This window comes from Lepus europaeus, chromosome 16 (assembly GCF_033115175.1).
Source record: "Lepus europaeus isolate LE1 chromosome 16, mLepTim1.pri, whole genome shotgun sequence".
In the NCBI taxonomy this organism is placed as follows: Eukaryota; Metazoa; Chordata; class Mammalia; order Lagomorpha; family Leporidae; genus Lepus; species Lepus europaeus.
The window spans coordinates 89,789,580-89,803,653 of NC_084842.1; the positions used below are offsets into that span (position 1 = coordinate 89,789,580).

Consider the following 14,074-nt stretch of genomic DNA (forward strand, 5'->3'; position numbering starts at 1 on the left):
GCTACATGAGCAGCGGAGGCCATACCTTGTAGTTGGCGTGAGTAGCTTTCAGGACATCGTGTAATTTGAGGTATGAAGGAAGGTGATAGAAACTCCCCAGGGACGAGGACTTGCTTGTGGTAACAGGCCCTGAGGGATCTGATTGTCTAGAGGCTTAAAAAACACACACAAAATGAACTTTTAGATCAAAGTAAAACTTGCCAAGTTTAAAAGAGATTACTGACAACACAACTTTGAAAAGTCTTTCTCCTGGGGCTGGCGCAGCGGCACAGTGGGTTAATGCCCTGGCCGGAAGCACTGGCATCCCAAGTGGGCACCAGTTCAAGTCCCGGCTGCTCCTTTTCCAATCCAGCTCTCTGCTGTGGCCTGGGAAAGCAGTAGAAGATGGCCCAAATCCTTGGGCCCCTGCACCCACGTGGGAGACCTGGAGGAGGCTTCTGGCTCCTGATTGGAGCAGCTCCGGCCATTGCAGCCATCTGGAGAGTGAACCAGCAGATGGAAGACCTTTCTCTCTGTCTCTGCCTGTCTCTATAACTCTTTCAACTAATTAAAAAATAAATCTTAAAAAAAAAAAAGTCTCCTGACTTCCTAATTAGAAGTAATGAGAAATTGAATAAGAAATGTAAGTAGGAACTGAGAACCCATGGGGGACAGGGCGTTCCAGAGAACTCGGGTCAGAAGAGTGGAGAACTTAGGAATCAAAGCAGAGCAGGGCCAGCTTTGTAGCACAGCGGGTTAAGCCACCACCGACGACACCAGCACCCACCAGGAGCACCAGGACAAGTCCCGGCTGCTCCACTTCCAATCCTGCTACTGCAACTGAAAAAGCAGCGAAAGTTGGCCCAAGTGTTTGGCCTCCTGCAAACAGAAAAGCGGGGGAGGCCTGGATGGCGTGCCTGGTTCCTGGCTTTGGCCTGGCCCAGCCCTGGCCTTGCAGACATCCGAGTCACTCTTTCAAGTAAATAAAATAAATCTTACAAAAAAAAAAAAAAGAGCGAGCCATCGAGGTATGGCTTAGTCATCTGTTTTCACGTTTGCTCTGAAGGCCTCAGTGTCACTTTGTCCTCTGTGCTGGTTCACTTCCCAAATGGCCACTCCCAAAATGTGCTGCTGGAGCTGGGCCAATATGACCCAGGAGCCAGGAGCTTCTTCCAGGTGCAGGGGCCCAAGCACTTGGGCCATCTTCCACTGTTTTCCCAGGCCATAAGCAGAGAGCTGGATCAGAAGAGGAGCAGCCGGGACACAAACGGGAGCCCATTTGGGATGCCAGCACCACAGATAAAGGCTCAGCTCACAACACAACGAACCCAGTAGTTAGTTATTAATATCTGCAACACCCAGGAAAATCCCTGCTGTGTATTTTATTTCCATAAAATGCCAAGCTATCCATCGACACTGACAGCGATCTAAGTGTCAACCCTGCACCTCCCTTCCGGCCCTCCCTTCCCGGCACCACTTCCTACCTGCGCTGGCTTCACCACCCTTCTTGGGACTCAAGGGAGCAGAGGCTTGTTCTCCTGGTTCTTTCTCTTTTCCTTTCCGCCGGATGGGACTCAGCGAAGGGGGGTTTGTTAGAGAAGGCAAGGCCGCCTAAAACAGAAGACACACACAGGCGGGAAGCAGTCAACCTGCAGGACACGGCTCCACCACTTCCTGAGGGAGTCAGCCCACGCAACTCAGTCTGTTCTTTAAACCCACATTTTAAAAGCTCAGAAACTGTGCAAATATTACGTATTGTTAGTCACGTAACAACTGTACACACCAGGACAAACCCAGAACTTCCTAGGAGGTACAGAGTGAATGAGCTAGAAATGCAGGAAGCCCACAGAGAGTTAGCGGGCCTGAAGCCACTGGAGCCCCAGGCCTATCCCCTCCATGGCAAGGAATCGTGGGAGCCACAGCACCATGCCACAGCCACAGGTGCAAAGCAGAATTTCAAACTCCATTTTTCAAACGAGGAAGCAGACTCAGGGCTGAAGTGACGGCTGGGAAGCAGTAAAGCCAGAGGTCGACAGCCCCAGTGCACCCAAGACACCCACACGTTCCTCCAGACCCACGGCATGTGAGGGGGCTGGCTGCTGAGGCCCCCACGCTGCAGCACACTGCAGGACCAGTCAGCGATGAGGCGGTGCAGACAGGGGCTTCAGACCCCTGCCGCTCACGCCCTCCCTCCTCTCGGAAAGTGCCTGCTCAGGGCTCAGTGTCCATGCTCCCCAATTCTGGCCCCCAACAGCTGCCGACATCGGGGGACAGGGCGTTCCAGAGAACTCAGGTCATAAGGGTGGAGAATTTAGGAATGGGATTAGTTCCATTATAAAGAGAAACAAAAACACAGCTCCCTCGGCCCTCCTACCACCTGAGGATACAGCAAGAGCTTCCTGAGAGCCTGAACCTGCAGCACTGTGACCGCCTGGGACAACGAGAAATAAATGTCCACTGTTTGAAGTCACCTGGGCCATGGCCTTCTGTGACAGCAGCCTACACCTCTGAGCCTGGTCTGTAAAATGGGTATAGTGAGGTAAATGGCTGCATCAGAGAAGGGTGTGTGTGCACACAGATGTGGGCACGCAGGTGCCCGTGTGTGCTGCGTATGCACGTTTCTCTAAAGCATCTAGCAGGGAAGCAAAGGCGTCGCGCGTGCAAACGCAGAACTGCGACGGCTCCGTGTCCAGCCTGGCAGAACAGGACGGACGCTGAGTGCACTGACCATGCTGGGCTACCGTTCCACAGCCAGAGACGGGGGCCGCCCTGACTCCCTCCAGCTGCCCTGTCCAGTAATGAAGCCGCTACCCACAGGTGGCCGGTTAAACTCAAGTCTAATGAAAATCGAGCAAACGGAAGTCAGCTCCTGTGTCACACTAGCCACATTTCAGGAGCCGAGTGGCCACTGGACTGGCTGGTGTAGACAGGGAGCATTTTCACTCCTGCAGACACTTCTGCTGGGTGCACTGGCCCAAAGAGCAGAGGGCTAGCACAGAGCACGTGCGAGGACAGAGCGAACCAGGACAGTGGTAGGCAAGAGCACTCCCGATGGGGGTGGTGCAACTGAGAGCCGCTGCAGAAGGAGGCAGACGAGGACAGCCGAACTTGGAGGACACGTCTGCGGGCGAAGACCTGCTGCAGGGTGTGGCGGCAGAAATCAGGCCGGCAGGGCTTAGAGACGGGTGGCTGAGGCAGGCACAGTCTGGCAGTTCAGGGCCAAGAAGCCTCCCAGAGAAGTTCCTCCGAGAGCAGTGGGAAGCTCTGGGCTTCAGGCTGGGAGGCAGAGCCACTTTGCTGGAGTTTGCGGTAAGGGAGAGAGGAGACTGACCAGTGGCTGCAGAGTGATGCTGGAGGGCACTTCTCAATGACAGAGATGCGGGAAAGAATCATCAAACATCTACACGCATACGAATAAAAGGGAACCCACCTACGTTATCTCTACTGTGCTCTGAAGGGGCTTTTTACGAACTGTGCTTCACAGAAAAGCACAAGTTTGCCAACATTTAAGGAGAGAGCAAATGAGGTATTTAAGCCAGCAACTTCCATTCTGAGCCTCGTTGGCTAAAGCTGAAAGTCGAAACATGAAGCTAGTATTTCCCTCTGGAAGGGAAGAGTAATACACAAATAATTCCAAAAAGACGATGAAGTAGATGATCAAAGTTTGATGCTAAATGCAGTCACGGTTTGAGCAATTCTGCTCACTTAAAGCAAAAGATTAAGGAAGGGACGAAGGATCGGGGAGTCCGTACAGAAATACCGGTTACCTTCACTGACAAGACGTTACCTTGACTGTCGGCCCAGGCGCCACGTCGTCCAGGACGTGAGCACAGATGTTGATCACCTTCAGCAGGTGGGAGAAGAGCTGCTCCACCATGGGCACCAGGCTCCGGTCCCCCAGTGCTGGCCACACCTCCTCCTGCTTCGTGGCTGCAGAGCTGGCCTCTTCCTCGGAGGTCCAGGAACTTCTCAGAGACTTGGGAGCACTGGCTGTGACGAGAGCACATACATCACACCCCCACCTGCCACCGTGTGGGCAACAGTCACTCAGCTCACCCACACCGAGAGGCTACTGGACACCTGTCCCTGGCCTCCACTGCTGCGCCCAGTTCAACATGAAACTGACGCTTCCCCCTCAAAACCTGTGTCCCCAGCTTCCATGCATGTCACCACATGCTCCTACCCGGGACGTGAAGTCACTCACCCCAGGCCCAACACCACCTGGTGACCAGGACCTGGTGGCTCTGCCCCTTAGCTGCTTCAGTCTCTTCCATTATCTGGATTGAGACCCTCTCTCCTTCCTTAACTTCCACACTAAGACCTAACTCTAACCAACTCTCCTACCGTCTCCTCTCCCCACATCCCATCAGCTGTGTGGTCTTTCTACAAACCTCGCCAATGGCTTCCCAGGGCAAACAGAATCAGCCCAGGCGCAACAATGGAGACTCCCCATTCCATTCACGACATGTCCCCACACGACATCCAATATATTTACAGTTCCCCAAAGTCCCCTGGCTGTTCACATCCCCACGCATTTGCACATGCCATGCCCTGTCTGGCGTGCCTTTCCCACACGCCATTAACCTAGACAAAGTGCCAGTCTGCACTGCCACTGCACTTTTGTTCACGTGCATGCCCCACCACTCCAGTCACCTTGAGAAAAAGGCCCACACATGACACTGTCCTTCAAGCCTAGGCCTGAGACACTATCTGAGATATGATACCCACTAAAACAAATTCAAAATGACCCCACCTCCGGTCAGCTGAAGAGCTACAGTGGGAAAAAGGCGACTCCGAAACAGGCCGCACAGAGCACGTGCCTGCAGGCAGCACCTGAGATGCTGCTGGACAAACAAGCCACCACTGCCACGGCCGCTGCCTGTGTTCCCTCCCGCGCTCAGCAAGCAAGGAACCCAGAGCTGGTGCCGCGGCGCGCATACCTGCCAGCAGGTTCCCAGCCACAATGAGAGCGTCCTGGTGGGCCGAGAGGTCCAGTGGGAACCAGGCAGACGACAGCAGCGTGAGGACCATGGTGGCCATGCCGACGGTGCAGCTCTTCCTGGACTCATCGGAGGCACTCAGGGGGGGCACTCTGGAAGCAGACACTCTCAAGGTCAAGTTACAGAAACACTCAAGCGAGCAGTCCTGCTTTCTCCTGGGAAGCCCGGAGAAGGGCAAGCCATAACACATTCCATTCAGCTCAGAAACTGCTTCTACGGTCGTTAGTCAACTCACGTCTTCCTTGGAAATCACAGCTCTGAAAATCACTTGAGAAATGAAATCACACAGAACTGTGTTTTTACTTCGATGAAATTTTAACTATCTTTCAGCTGAGTCTATGCTGGGCCCATGGCCAGACACGCAGCTGCTCAGTCAGTATTTGCGCAAAGTAGGAAAGTGTTCCTTCTAAGCCAGAGAGAGCAATCCACTTCAAGCAAACGTGAGCTGGCCACACACCTGCATACACAAGAAATCTGCAGACTAATTGCAAACCCAGCTGTTTCTCAGTGACCAGTACACAAAGGGAAAGCCTACGCCTTCCTGGTACAGAACATGGAAACGATTTCACAGGTGCTACAAGGCCATCTACTGGGTGAAAATGGTTTTCAAGTGAAAACTGGTAATGGAAGTGCAATGGTTCCTACATGATACCTTTGTCACTCATCCTAATTTCCTACGATAGGTCACATCTGATTTTAAACCAAACAGTCTTTCCAAATCCTAACACATAGTGAATAATTCTGAAAAGCAGCAGTTAGGAGTCTTCGCCAGCTGTGAGACGTCCCTCCCACGACCCTGCAGCGCACAGCCTCACGTCGCTTCTGAAGACCCAGCACTCCCTGGCATCTCGGTGCACCCCACGTTTGCCAACAGCACACACACACTCCACAGCGCACAGCAGAACCAGTATCCCGCCAGATAGCCCTCCAAAAACCGAACTGATAAACGCGGAGGGAAGAAAAGGGAGAACGCTGTCTGTCTGTAAGGTGTAGCTGCGGACAGCCACATGGTGAGAACATACATACCCACAATGCCAGCCTAAACTCCAGGTGCACACTGGAAAGGCCGCTGAAAGGAGACACAAAGCTTCACAGCATCCGAACTACAGAAGAAAGGAATGACAGCATCACTCCCAAACCCCACAAAGCCATGCGAAATTAAACCTCTTCTTGCTCTTTATAAAAAGTACAATGAAAACAAAACTGAGAACTGTGAATAATAACCACAGAGCAGCTGTCCTACAGCGGTGCAAATTCACACTTTAAAAACCCAACCACAGGCCAGTGCCGTGGCTCAACAGGCTAATCCTCCGCCTAGCGGCGCCGGCACACCGGGTTCTAGTCCCGGTCGGGGTGCCGGATTCTGTCCGGGTTGCTCCTCTTCCAGTCCAGCTCTCTGCTGTGGCCCGGGAGAGCAGTGGAGGATGGCCCAGGTGCCTGGGCCCTGCACCCCATGGGAGAACAGGAGAAGCACCTGGCTCCAGCGACAGTGCAGCTCCTCCTGCCTGGTGTGTCCACTGTCCTGTGCCACCAGCTCTGCTGAAGGTAAAGGTTCTTCCTCCACTCTCCTCGCCTACCTACCCCAGTTTGGCTGCAAGCACCCTTAAGAGCTCAGCTTTAGGGGCCGGTGTGGTGGCGTACTGGTTCAAGAACTGGTTGCTCCACTTCCGATCCAGCTCCCTGTTAATATGACTGGGAAAGCAGTCATATTAGGACGGCCTAAGTCCTTGGGCCCCTGCCACCTGCATGGGAGACCCAGAGGAAGTTCCTGGCTCCTGACATCGGCATGGCTCAGCTCCAGCCATTGCGGCCATTTGGGGAGGGATTCAGCAGATGGAAGATCTCTCTGTATCTCCCTCTCCCTCTCTCTCCATCTCTGTAACTCTGCCTTTCAAATAAAGAAATAAATCTTAAAAAAAACAAAACAAACAAACAAAAAAACACCTCAGCTGTAGCTCATCAGTGTTGATCTCTTTGGAACAGACGCCAAGAACGATCAGGGCAGGAATTTCGTACGTTTTTACATCCCAAGCCTAGAACTGTGCCTGACCCAGGTAGGCCACAATAAAAATAAATACATAGAATTTGCAATTCCTTGAGCAAATTTAAGATTTGAGAGATGGTTACTGAAATATCAAATTCAGCCAGGAGGCCGGAGCTGTGGCACGGCAGGTTAAGGTCACTGCCTGCAGTGCCAGCATTTCATACGGGCGCCCGTTCGAGTCCCAGCTGTTCCACCTCTGATCCAGCTCCCTGCTGTGGCCTGGGAAAGCAGTGGAGGACGGCCCAGGTCCTTGGGCCCCTGCGCCCACGTGGGAGACCAGGAGAAGCTCCTGGCTCAGGATCAGTGCATCTCCAGCCATTAAGTCCATTTGGGGAGTGAACCAGAGGATGGAAGACTGACCTCTTTTTCTTTCTCTTTCTCTCTCTGCCTCTCTGTAACTCTGCCTTTCAAATAAATAAATAAATCTTAAAAAAAAAAAAAAAAGACACCCAAATCTTAGTTATCTAACATGCAACTATTTCTTCTGTCACATACAATAAATGAAAAGGTTTCATTTGGCAACTAGAATCAACACCACTTTGGTGTAATGTTCCATCATTCACAATCTGAAATTCATTTTGGCAATTTTCTGTCAGCCACTTTTCTGAGTATGTGAGGAATGTACTTATGCAAACATTATCTCACCTGCCCAAACACTCAGCCTTGTTTACTCATCTCTTCATAACCTTGAAAGTTCTCCAAAGCATCATATTAAGAGGTGCACAGTGGGGCCAGCACTGTGGTGCAGTAGGTTAATCCTTCGCCTGCAGTGCCGGCATCCCATATGGGTGCCAGGTTCTAGTGCCAGCTGCTCCTCTTCTCATCCAGCTCTCTGCTATGGCCTGGGAAAGCAGTGGAAGATGGCCCAAGTGCTTGGGCCCCTGCACCCGCATGGGAGACCTGGAAGAAACTCTCGGCTCCTGGCTTCAGACTGGTGCAGCTCCAGCCGTTGCAGCCACTTGGGGAGTGAACCAACAGAAGGAAGACCTTTCCCTATCTCTCCCTCTGTCTGTAAATCTACCTCTCAAATAAAAATAAATTAACTCTTTAAAAATAAAAAGAGGTACACAGTATACTATGATGTGTATGGAACTTAATCTGAACCAGAATCACTCTTGGATTCTGAACATTATGGCTCTTTTCCAATTTCAGCATAACAAATAATGATGTAGTTCAAAAAATTCATGGAGAGGGAATTAAAAGATAAGATACTCATACAAAAATGTCTGTTGGCAGTTCATATTTCTTTCCCTTACTATATTTTACAAGGTCTGAGTCAATGATACTAAAGGTATTTTGTTTTTCTGTTTTGTTTTTTGAAAAGCAAAAAAAGAGTGCTCGTATCCAATCCACTGGTTCACTCCCCAAAAGCCAAAACAGCTGGGGCTGGGCCAGACTGAAGCCCGAAGCCAGAAACCCAATGCAGGTCTCCCATGTGGGTGGCAGGGACCCAGTGACTTGAGCCATCACTGCTGCCAGCTAAGGTCTACAGGAGGCAGGAGACAGCAGCTGGAGCCAGGCAGGCCCAGGCAATCCAACGTGTGGCACGGCTAAATGCCCACACCAATATTGGAGGTATTTTAAATTTCTTACCAATTCAAATTATGGTAGTTTTTATTTTATGCATTTCTAAATTAGCTGAAATTTTAAAGACAAGTTATGTATTACTTTAATACTCAAAAAAAAAAAACATCCATCTCCATTGATCTTGTAGGAATACACCAAGATTCTGTTCCTCAAAGGTCATTTCATGGAAGCCTCAGAGTAGGCACTCACGCCAGGATCTCCCCAGGGACTACCACACAGCCACCAGAGTGTCCACTGAAACTGATTTCCCAAGACCGACTGAGCAGCACGTACTGTGAGCGCCCGCGTGGTCGACGTGATGAGCTCATGAGAGACTGCGGCGATGACTCTCGAGAGGTTATTCTCCGTGGTGACATCGGTTACACTTGGCAGTAAGCTATAGCCCCTGTATACTCTAATAAGAAAAACATGGAGACAACATCTTCTCTAAGACCGAATGACATTTTAAAAGACCAAATGGCATTCCAAGTTTAAGATTAAAGGCTAAAAGAAGTTAAAGCAGTCTTGAATTCTAAGTTAAAGAGAAACCAGAAGTGAATTTGGTCTTTATTCTGTAAAGGGGCCGGGTTCATTGCATCCCCCCTCGCGGTGCCCCAGTGGGGTCTCGCTCTCCTCGAAGACTCACCAGTTCTTCAAGCTTTAAGTTCAAAGGACGCCTGGCAAACTATCCTGACTCCAAAATGAAGGCAAGCCCTTCCCGCGCTCCTGAGCGCACACAGCGCCACGTCGTATTCCAATCCTGCGTCATCTTCTATCGCCAGCATAATTATACACAAATTCTATTTCCCCCACTGTCTAAAGGACACCCACGGGGAGCTCACACTTGGTTCACTTTTGTACCTCAGAGACACCTGACAACAAAGCTCAGCAGACGTGATTTCATTTTCACACAGAGACCCTGACAGGAGGCAGCCAAGCAGCACACAGGTACGGCTGGGAGCTGGCCTCAGGCAATGGCTGAGCGAGAGGCTGGCTGAAGCAGGCGCGGCCTGGGACCACCCTCCAGGAACATGGAGCTCGTCTTGTCAGCAAACCTCTGCTCAGCTCCGTATGCTGCCTCTACTTATCCTGGATCTTCAGAGAGGAAAGTGCCAGTTCTGAGGCTAAGCAAATGAAAATCCCCAAGAGGAAAACACTAAGGTGACAAGCAGTGACCTGCACGTGTTCTTCTTTTTATAAGCAGTCTTTACAGAAAAAGGTGCTATTTATTCAGAAATACTGACTTCAAAATGTGACAAGCTGAGTTCCGAATGCAGATAAAAGGCAGCAAGTGATTTTTTTTTTTAGTTTCACTGCTTTTTTTTAAAAAAAATTGCCACTCAGTAGAAAAGACATTATCAGATAAAGCTAATTTTTAAAATAGCATTGACAAACAGAGAAAACTCTAAATTGCTACAGCATTTCTGCTCTACTCAGCTGAGACTGAGATGAGAGCAAGGTAGGTGTGGCCATTATGTCACCACACTCAGCACAGTCAACAGCCCTGAAAACCACGGGCAGGGCAGCACGCCATCCTCTTCAGGAGAACACGAGCTCTAAAGGGCAAGCTTTCAGGTGACACACGAGAGTCAGACGTAACGCCATGGACTCACCAGAAGACGCACATCACCATCACCCCTGCTGTGCGCCCAAAGCAGGGCTTTGGTACAGAGGTGCTGTGACACACCCTGAGAAAGACCAACAGCCACCAGGCAGGATGACCCCCAAACGTCCTGACCCAAAGTGTGCTTCCGAAAACACGGCCTACAGAAAGGCGTCAGAAGAGGACAGCGCTGTGCGTACCTGGTTATGGTGCTGACGGAGAAGTGAGAAGGAGGCTGTGTCTCGTGCATGAGAAGTTTCAGGTAAACACTGCTTTGATCTCTTGCCACGGCCACGACGGGGTCCGCCTGTCCTTGGTCACACTTGTAAAACAGCTTTGGGACAAGCCTAGCATAAAAGTAAGTGTGCTCTACGTTAGGAAGCAGGTAACGCTCACGGTCCTCCCTCCCACCGTCCCCCCTGCTCCCCGCAGAAGCTGGGCTCACAGCGGTCACCTCCCCGCGCAGGGCTGAAGCTGAGCTGCGCGTCCTTCTGCGTGCTCCTCTGCAATCCCCACAACCACGACAAGCAAAGTGCACTGCTTTTTGACGCAAGGCTAGTACTGGCTTTGGTTTTATTGTCACTTTAGAATCTGATGGCAGCGAATAATTTTTTGGACATTTCAGAGTAAAATGGCTGAAACTGAGCTCAGCACTCCCTAGAGCTTCTGCATTCTTCCCACTCTTCCTATTAACATCCCACCGAGTGGGTCACCCAAAAGGTCCCCAGACAGAACACGGATTGACAGTACCTTATCAATGACGCTGCAGCCACATGTCGCACCCGGGGGTCTTCATCCCCAAGCAAATGGAGGACAACGTTATTCAGCACTCGTTCTTGCAGTTTTAAAAGCTTTCAAGAGAAGGATGATAAAAACAGGTCATCTCTGTATTTGATCAAATTTTGGCTAAAATATTTTTGGAAAGCTAGTGGCAAAGATCTCAAGATTACCAGTCTTAAATCCATGCCGTGCAACAACTTTCATGATGTGAACTGTGTTTGAAAAGCACCTAGCACACGAGTGCACTCAGAAATCTCACAGCACCAGGAAAGCCCAGGTCCTGGGAGGTAAACCTGACCTCGCGAACACAAGCTGCTTACCCCTGTGTAGTGATGAGCACCTCTGTGCAAGCTCTCGGCTTTCGCCTCCAGAAAGCTCACCAGCCTGGGGGAAGAACACAAGAGGGACGCTGTCCTCAGTGCTCTGCACACACGCCACACTCACATGCAGATGTGACACAGCACAGCACAGGGGCTCACCCCACACCTGGACGGCACGCAGGTGCCAAAGGACAGAACAGAGCGGTAGTTTCAAATTAACCAAATGGACATTCCTCTCAGGAAGGCTCAAAAAGATAGTAAAATAAACATCACTATTTCAAAAGATCTCTGTCTTTCAAATAAATCGAAAATAAATAAATAAGGATTTAAAAATTAAAGGGGCCAGCGTTGTGGCTTGGTGAGTTAAGCCACCACCCGAGATGCCAGTATCCCATATGGGCACTGGTTTGAATACCAGCTGCCCCACTTCCAACCTAGCTCCCTGCTAATGTGCCTGGGAAAGCAGCACAAGACAGCCCAAATCTGGTGCCCCTGCACCCATGTGGGAGACCCGGATGAGACTCCTGGTTCCTGGCTCCAGCCTGGCCCAGCCCCAGCAGTGCAGCCATTTGGTGAGTGAACCAGCAGACAGAAAATATTTCTCTCTCTCTTCTCTAATTCTGCCTTAAAAAAAAAAAAAAAAAAAAAAAAAAAAAAAAAAAAACTTGAAAACATTTTAAAACACAGCATAAGCTAAAATTTAAAAATGTTTGTTTTAACTTATTTGCAAGGCAGAGAGAGAGGGAGAGATTATCTTTCATTCACTCCTCAGACATCTGCAACAGCCAATGCTGCGCCAGGCAAAGTCAGAAGCCAGAAATCCCAGCTGGGTCTCCCATGGACGTGGCAGGAACTCAAGTAACTGAACCAGCATCTGCTGCCTCCCAGGACAGGCTCTGCAGGAAGCTAGACTGAAGCAGAGGCGGCAGGATGGAACCAGAGATTCTGCTAAGAGTGCAGATGACCCAAGCAGTGGCTTAGCCCACTGAGCCACAACAAGAAAAGGTATAAAAATAAAGTTTTTAAAAATCAGGGCTCATTTATTCCCACCATTTAGATCATCAGAAAGTCCACTGCTCCACCTTAATTTAAACATTCCAGGTACACGGGGCCAGCATGTGGTACAACGGGTTAAGCTGCTGCCTACAACTCCAATAGCCCCTGTGAGCACCGCTTCGAGTCCCGGCTGCCCAACTTCTGATCTGGTTCCCTGCTAATGCACCTGGGAAAACGGTGGAAGATGGCCCGAGTGCCTGGCTCCCTGCCACCTATACTGGAGACCCAGATGGAGTTCTAGGCTCCTGGGTTGGGTCTGGCCCAGTCCCAGCTGTTACAGCCATTTGGGGAGTTAACTAGCAGATGGAAGACCTCTCTCTGTAACTATGCCTTTCAAATAAAAAATAAATAATAATAAATAAATACTCCAAGTATAGGGTGAAGTTCAGCAAAAGTTAATGGGAAGGAGAAAACCACTCTAATCTTCCTAAACTACTTGGATTTCTGATGCACAGGACCACTGATAACCTGCACTAATTGCATCAGTGAGCAACCAGGGACTTGTTCAGCTCCAGCTTAGTTCAAGCCCGGGACTGGTTCAGCTGCAAGTTCTGAGCTTTTGTTCCTTAAACCTAATGAAGCTGACTCACTCACCTAAAGTCGATCTCTGCAAGGGTTTCCAAGAGCTCTGTCCTCACCAGCCAGTAGGAGCTGTTCTTCAGGGCCAGCAGCTCGATGATCAGCTGCAAGCCCAAGTCGCTGTAGCTGCTGCTGCACAGGCTCACGATGCAATGCTGGAAGACACGGGCCGGGAAGGGTGGCAGGCTCACGCCACGCACCGTGGCACTCTGCACACACTGCTGTTTCGTGGTGCTTTTATTAACTGCTACAGGGATACTGCACTTTTCCCACATTTCTCAGAAACGTTCATGGTACAAACTTTTCCTTAGTAAATTTAAGTTTAAAAGCAAGTATGTCCCTTTCATGTAACTATTTCTTTCCTTCCATTTCCATTGACAGGAACTCTTGGCCTCAAATCTCAAACATTTCACACCCATTTCTCTGTGTTGAAACGGGAGACCACTCAACACAGCCATACATACTCAGAGCCCAGATTAGGACCAGGGACCCACACCAAGTGTCACTCCCTGGGTGCTGCTGTGTATGTGGATGCCTAAGGAAACAGGGCAGGCCTCCCGCTGCCATCCCTTCCCTACAAGTCATCAGGTGAGCTGGGACGCTGTCCTGTTCTGTGCTGCCAACACACTCCATTCTGCACAACAAAAGACACAACTGGCTGCAACCTGGCAAACACGTGGGCCTGGAGAAAAACTGTGCTAGGCCAGGAGACCCAGACACGGGATGCACCCCAGATCTGACAGTGGGCGGGGTCTTGTGGTAACTGTGGTCGGCTGGCCACCTGTGGTTTCTCAGCCACAGGCTCCACATGGCCGGTGCCGTGGCTCACTTGGCTAATCCTCCGCCTGCGGCGCCGGCACCCTGGATTCTAGTCCCGGTTGGGGCGCTGGGTACTAGTCCCAGTTGCTCTTCTTCCAGTCCAGCTCTCTGCTGTGGCCTGGGAGGGCAGCGGAGGATGGCCCAAGTGCTGGGGCCCCTGCACCCACATGGGAGACTGGGAGGAAGCACCCAGCTCCTGGCTTCGGATTGGCGTAGCAGCCATTAGGGGAGTGAACCAATGGAAGGAAAACCTTTCTCTCTGTCTTTCTCTCACTGTCTATAATTCTCTAACTCCGCCTGGCAAAAAAAAAAAAAAAAAAAAAGGCTT

General features: G+C 50.6%; 1 protein-coding gene across 2 annotated transcripts in view; it reads right to left on the bottom strand.

The window, feature by feature from the left end:
- Positions 1 to 14,074, bottom strand: part of HTT (huntingtin) — a 173,676-nt gene that overhangs the window by 87,984 nt on the left and 71,618 nt on the right. For both annotated transcript variants that reach the window (XM_062212855.1, XM_062212854.1), the window contains 10 exons: positions 12,943 to 13,082; positions 11,293 to 11,356; positions 10,943 to 11,043; positions 10,393 to 10,539; positions 8,884 to 9,004; positions 6,006 to 6,082; positions 4,920 to 5,071; positions 3,767 to 3,969; positions 1,464 to 1,590; positions 26 to 153 (listed from right to left, as the gene is read on the bottom strand). In XM_062212855.1, coding sequence (XP_062068839.1) covers positions 26 to 153; positions 1,464 to 1,590; positions 3,767 to 3,969; positions 4,920 to 5,071; positions 6,006 to 6,082; positions 8,884 to 9,004; positions 10,393 to 10,539; positions 10,943 to 11,043; positions 11,293 to 11,356; positions 12,943 to 13,082 — 1,260 coding nt within the window. The remainder of the gene's footprint in view (positions 1 to 25; positions 154 to 1,463; positions 1,591 to 3,766; positions 3,970 to 4,919; positions 5,072 to 6,005; positions 6,083 to 8,883; positions 9,005 to 10,392; positions 10,540 to 10,942; positions 11,044 to 11,292; positions 11,357 to 12,942; positions 13,083 to 14,074) is intronic.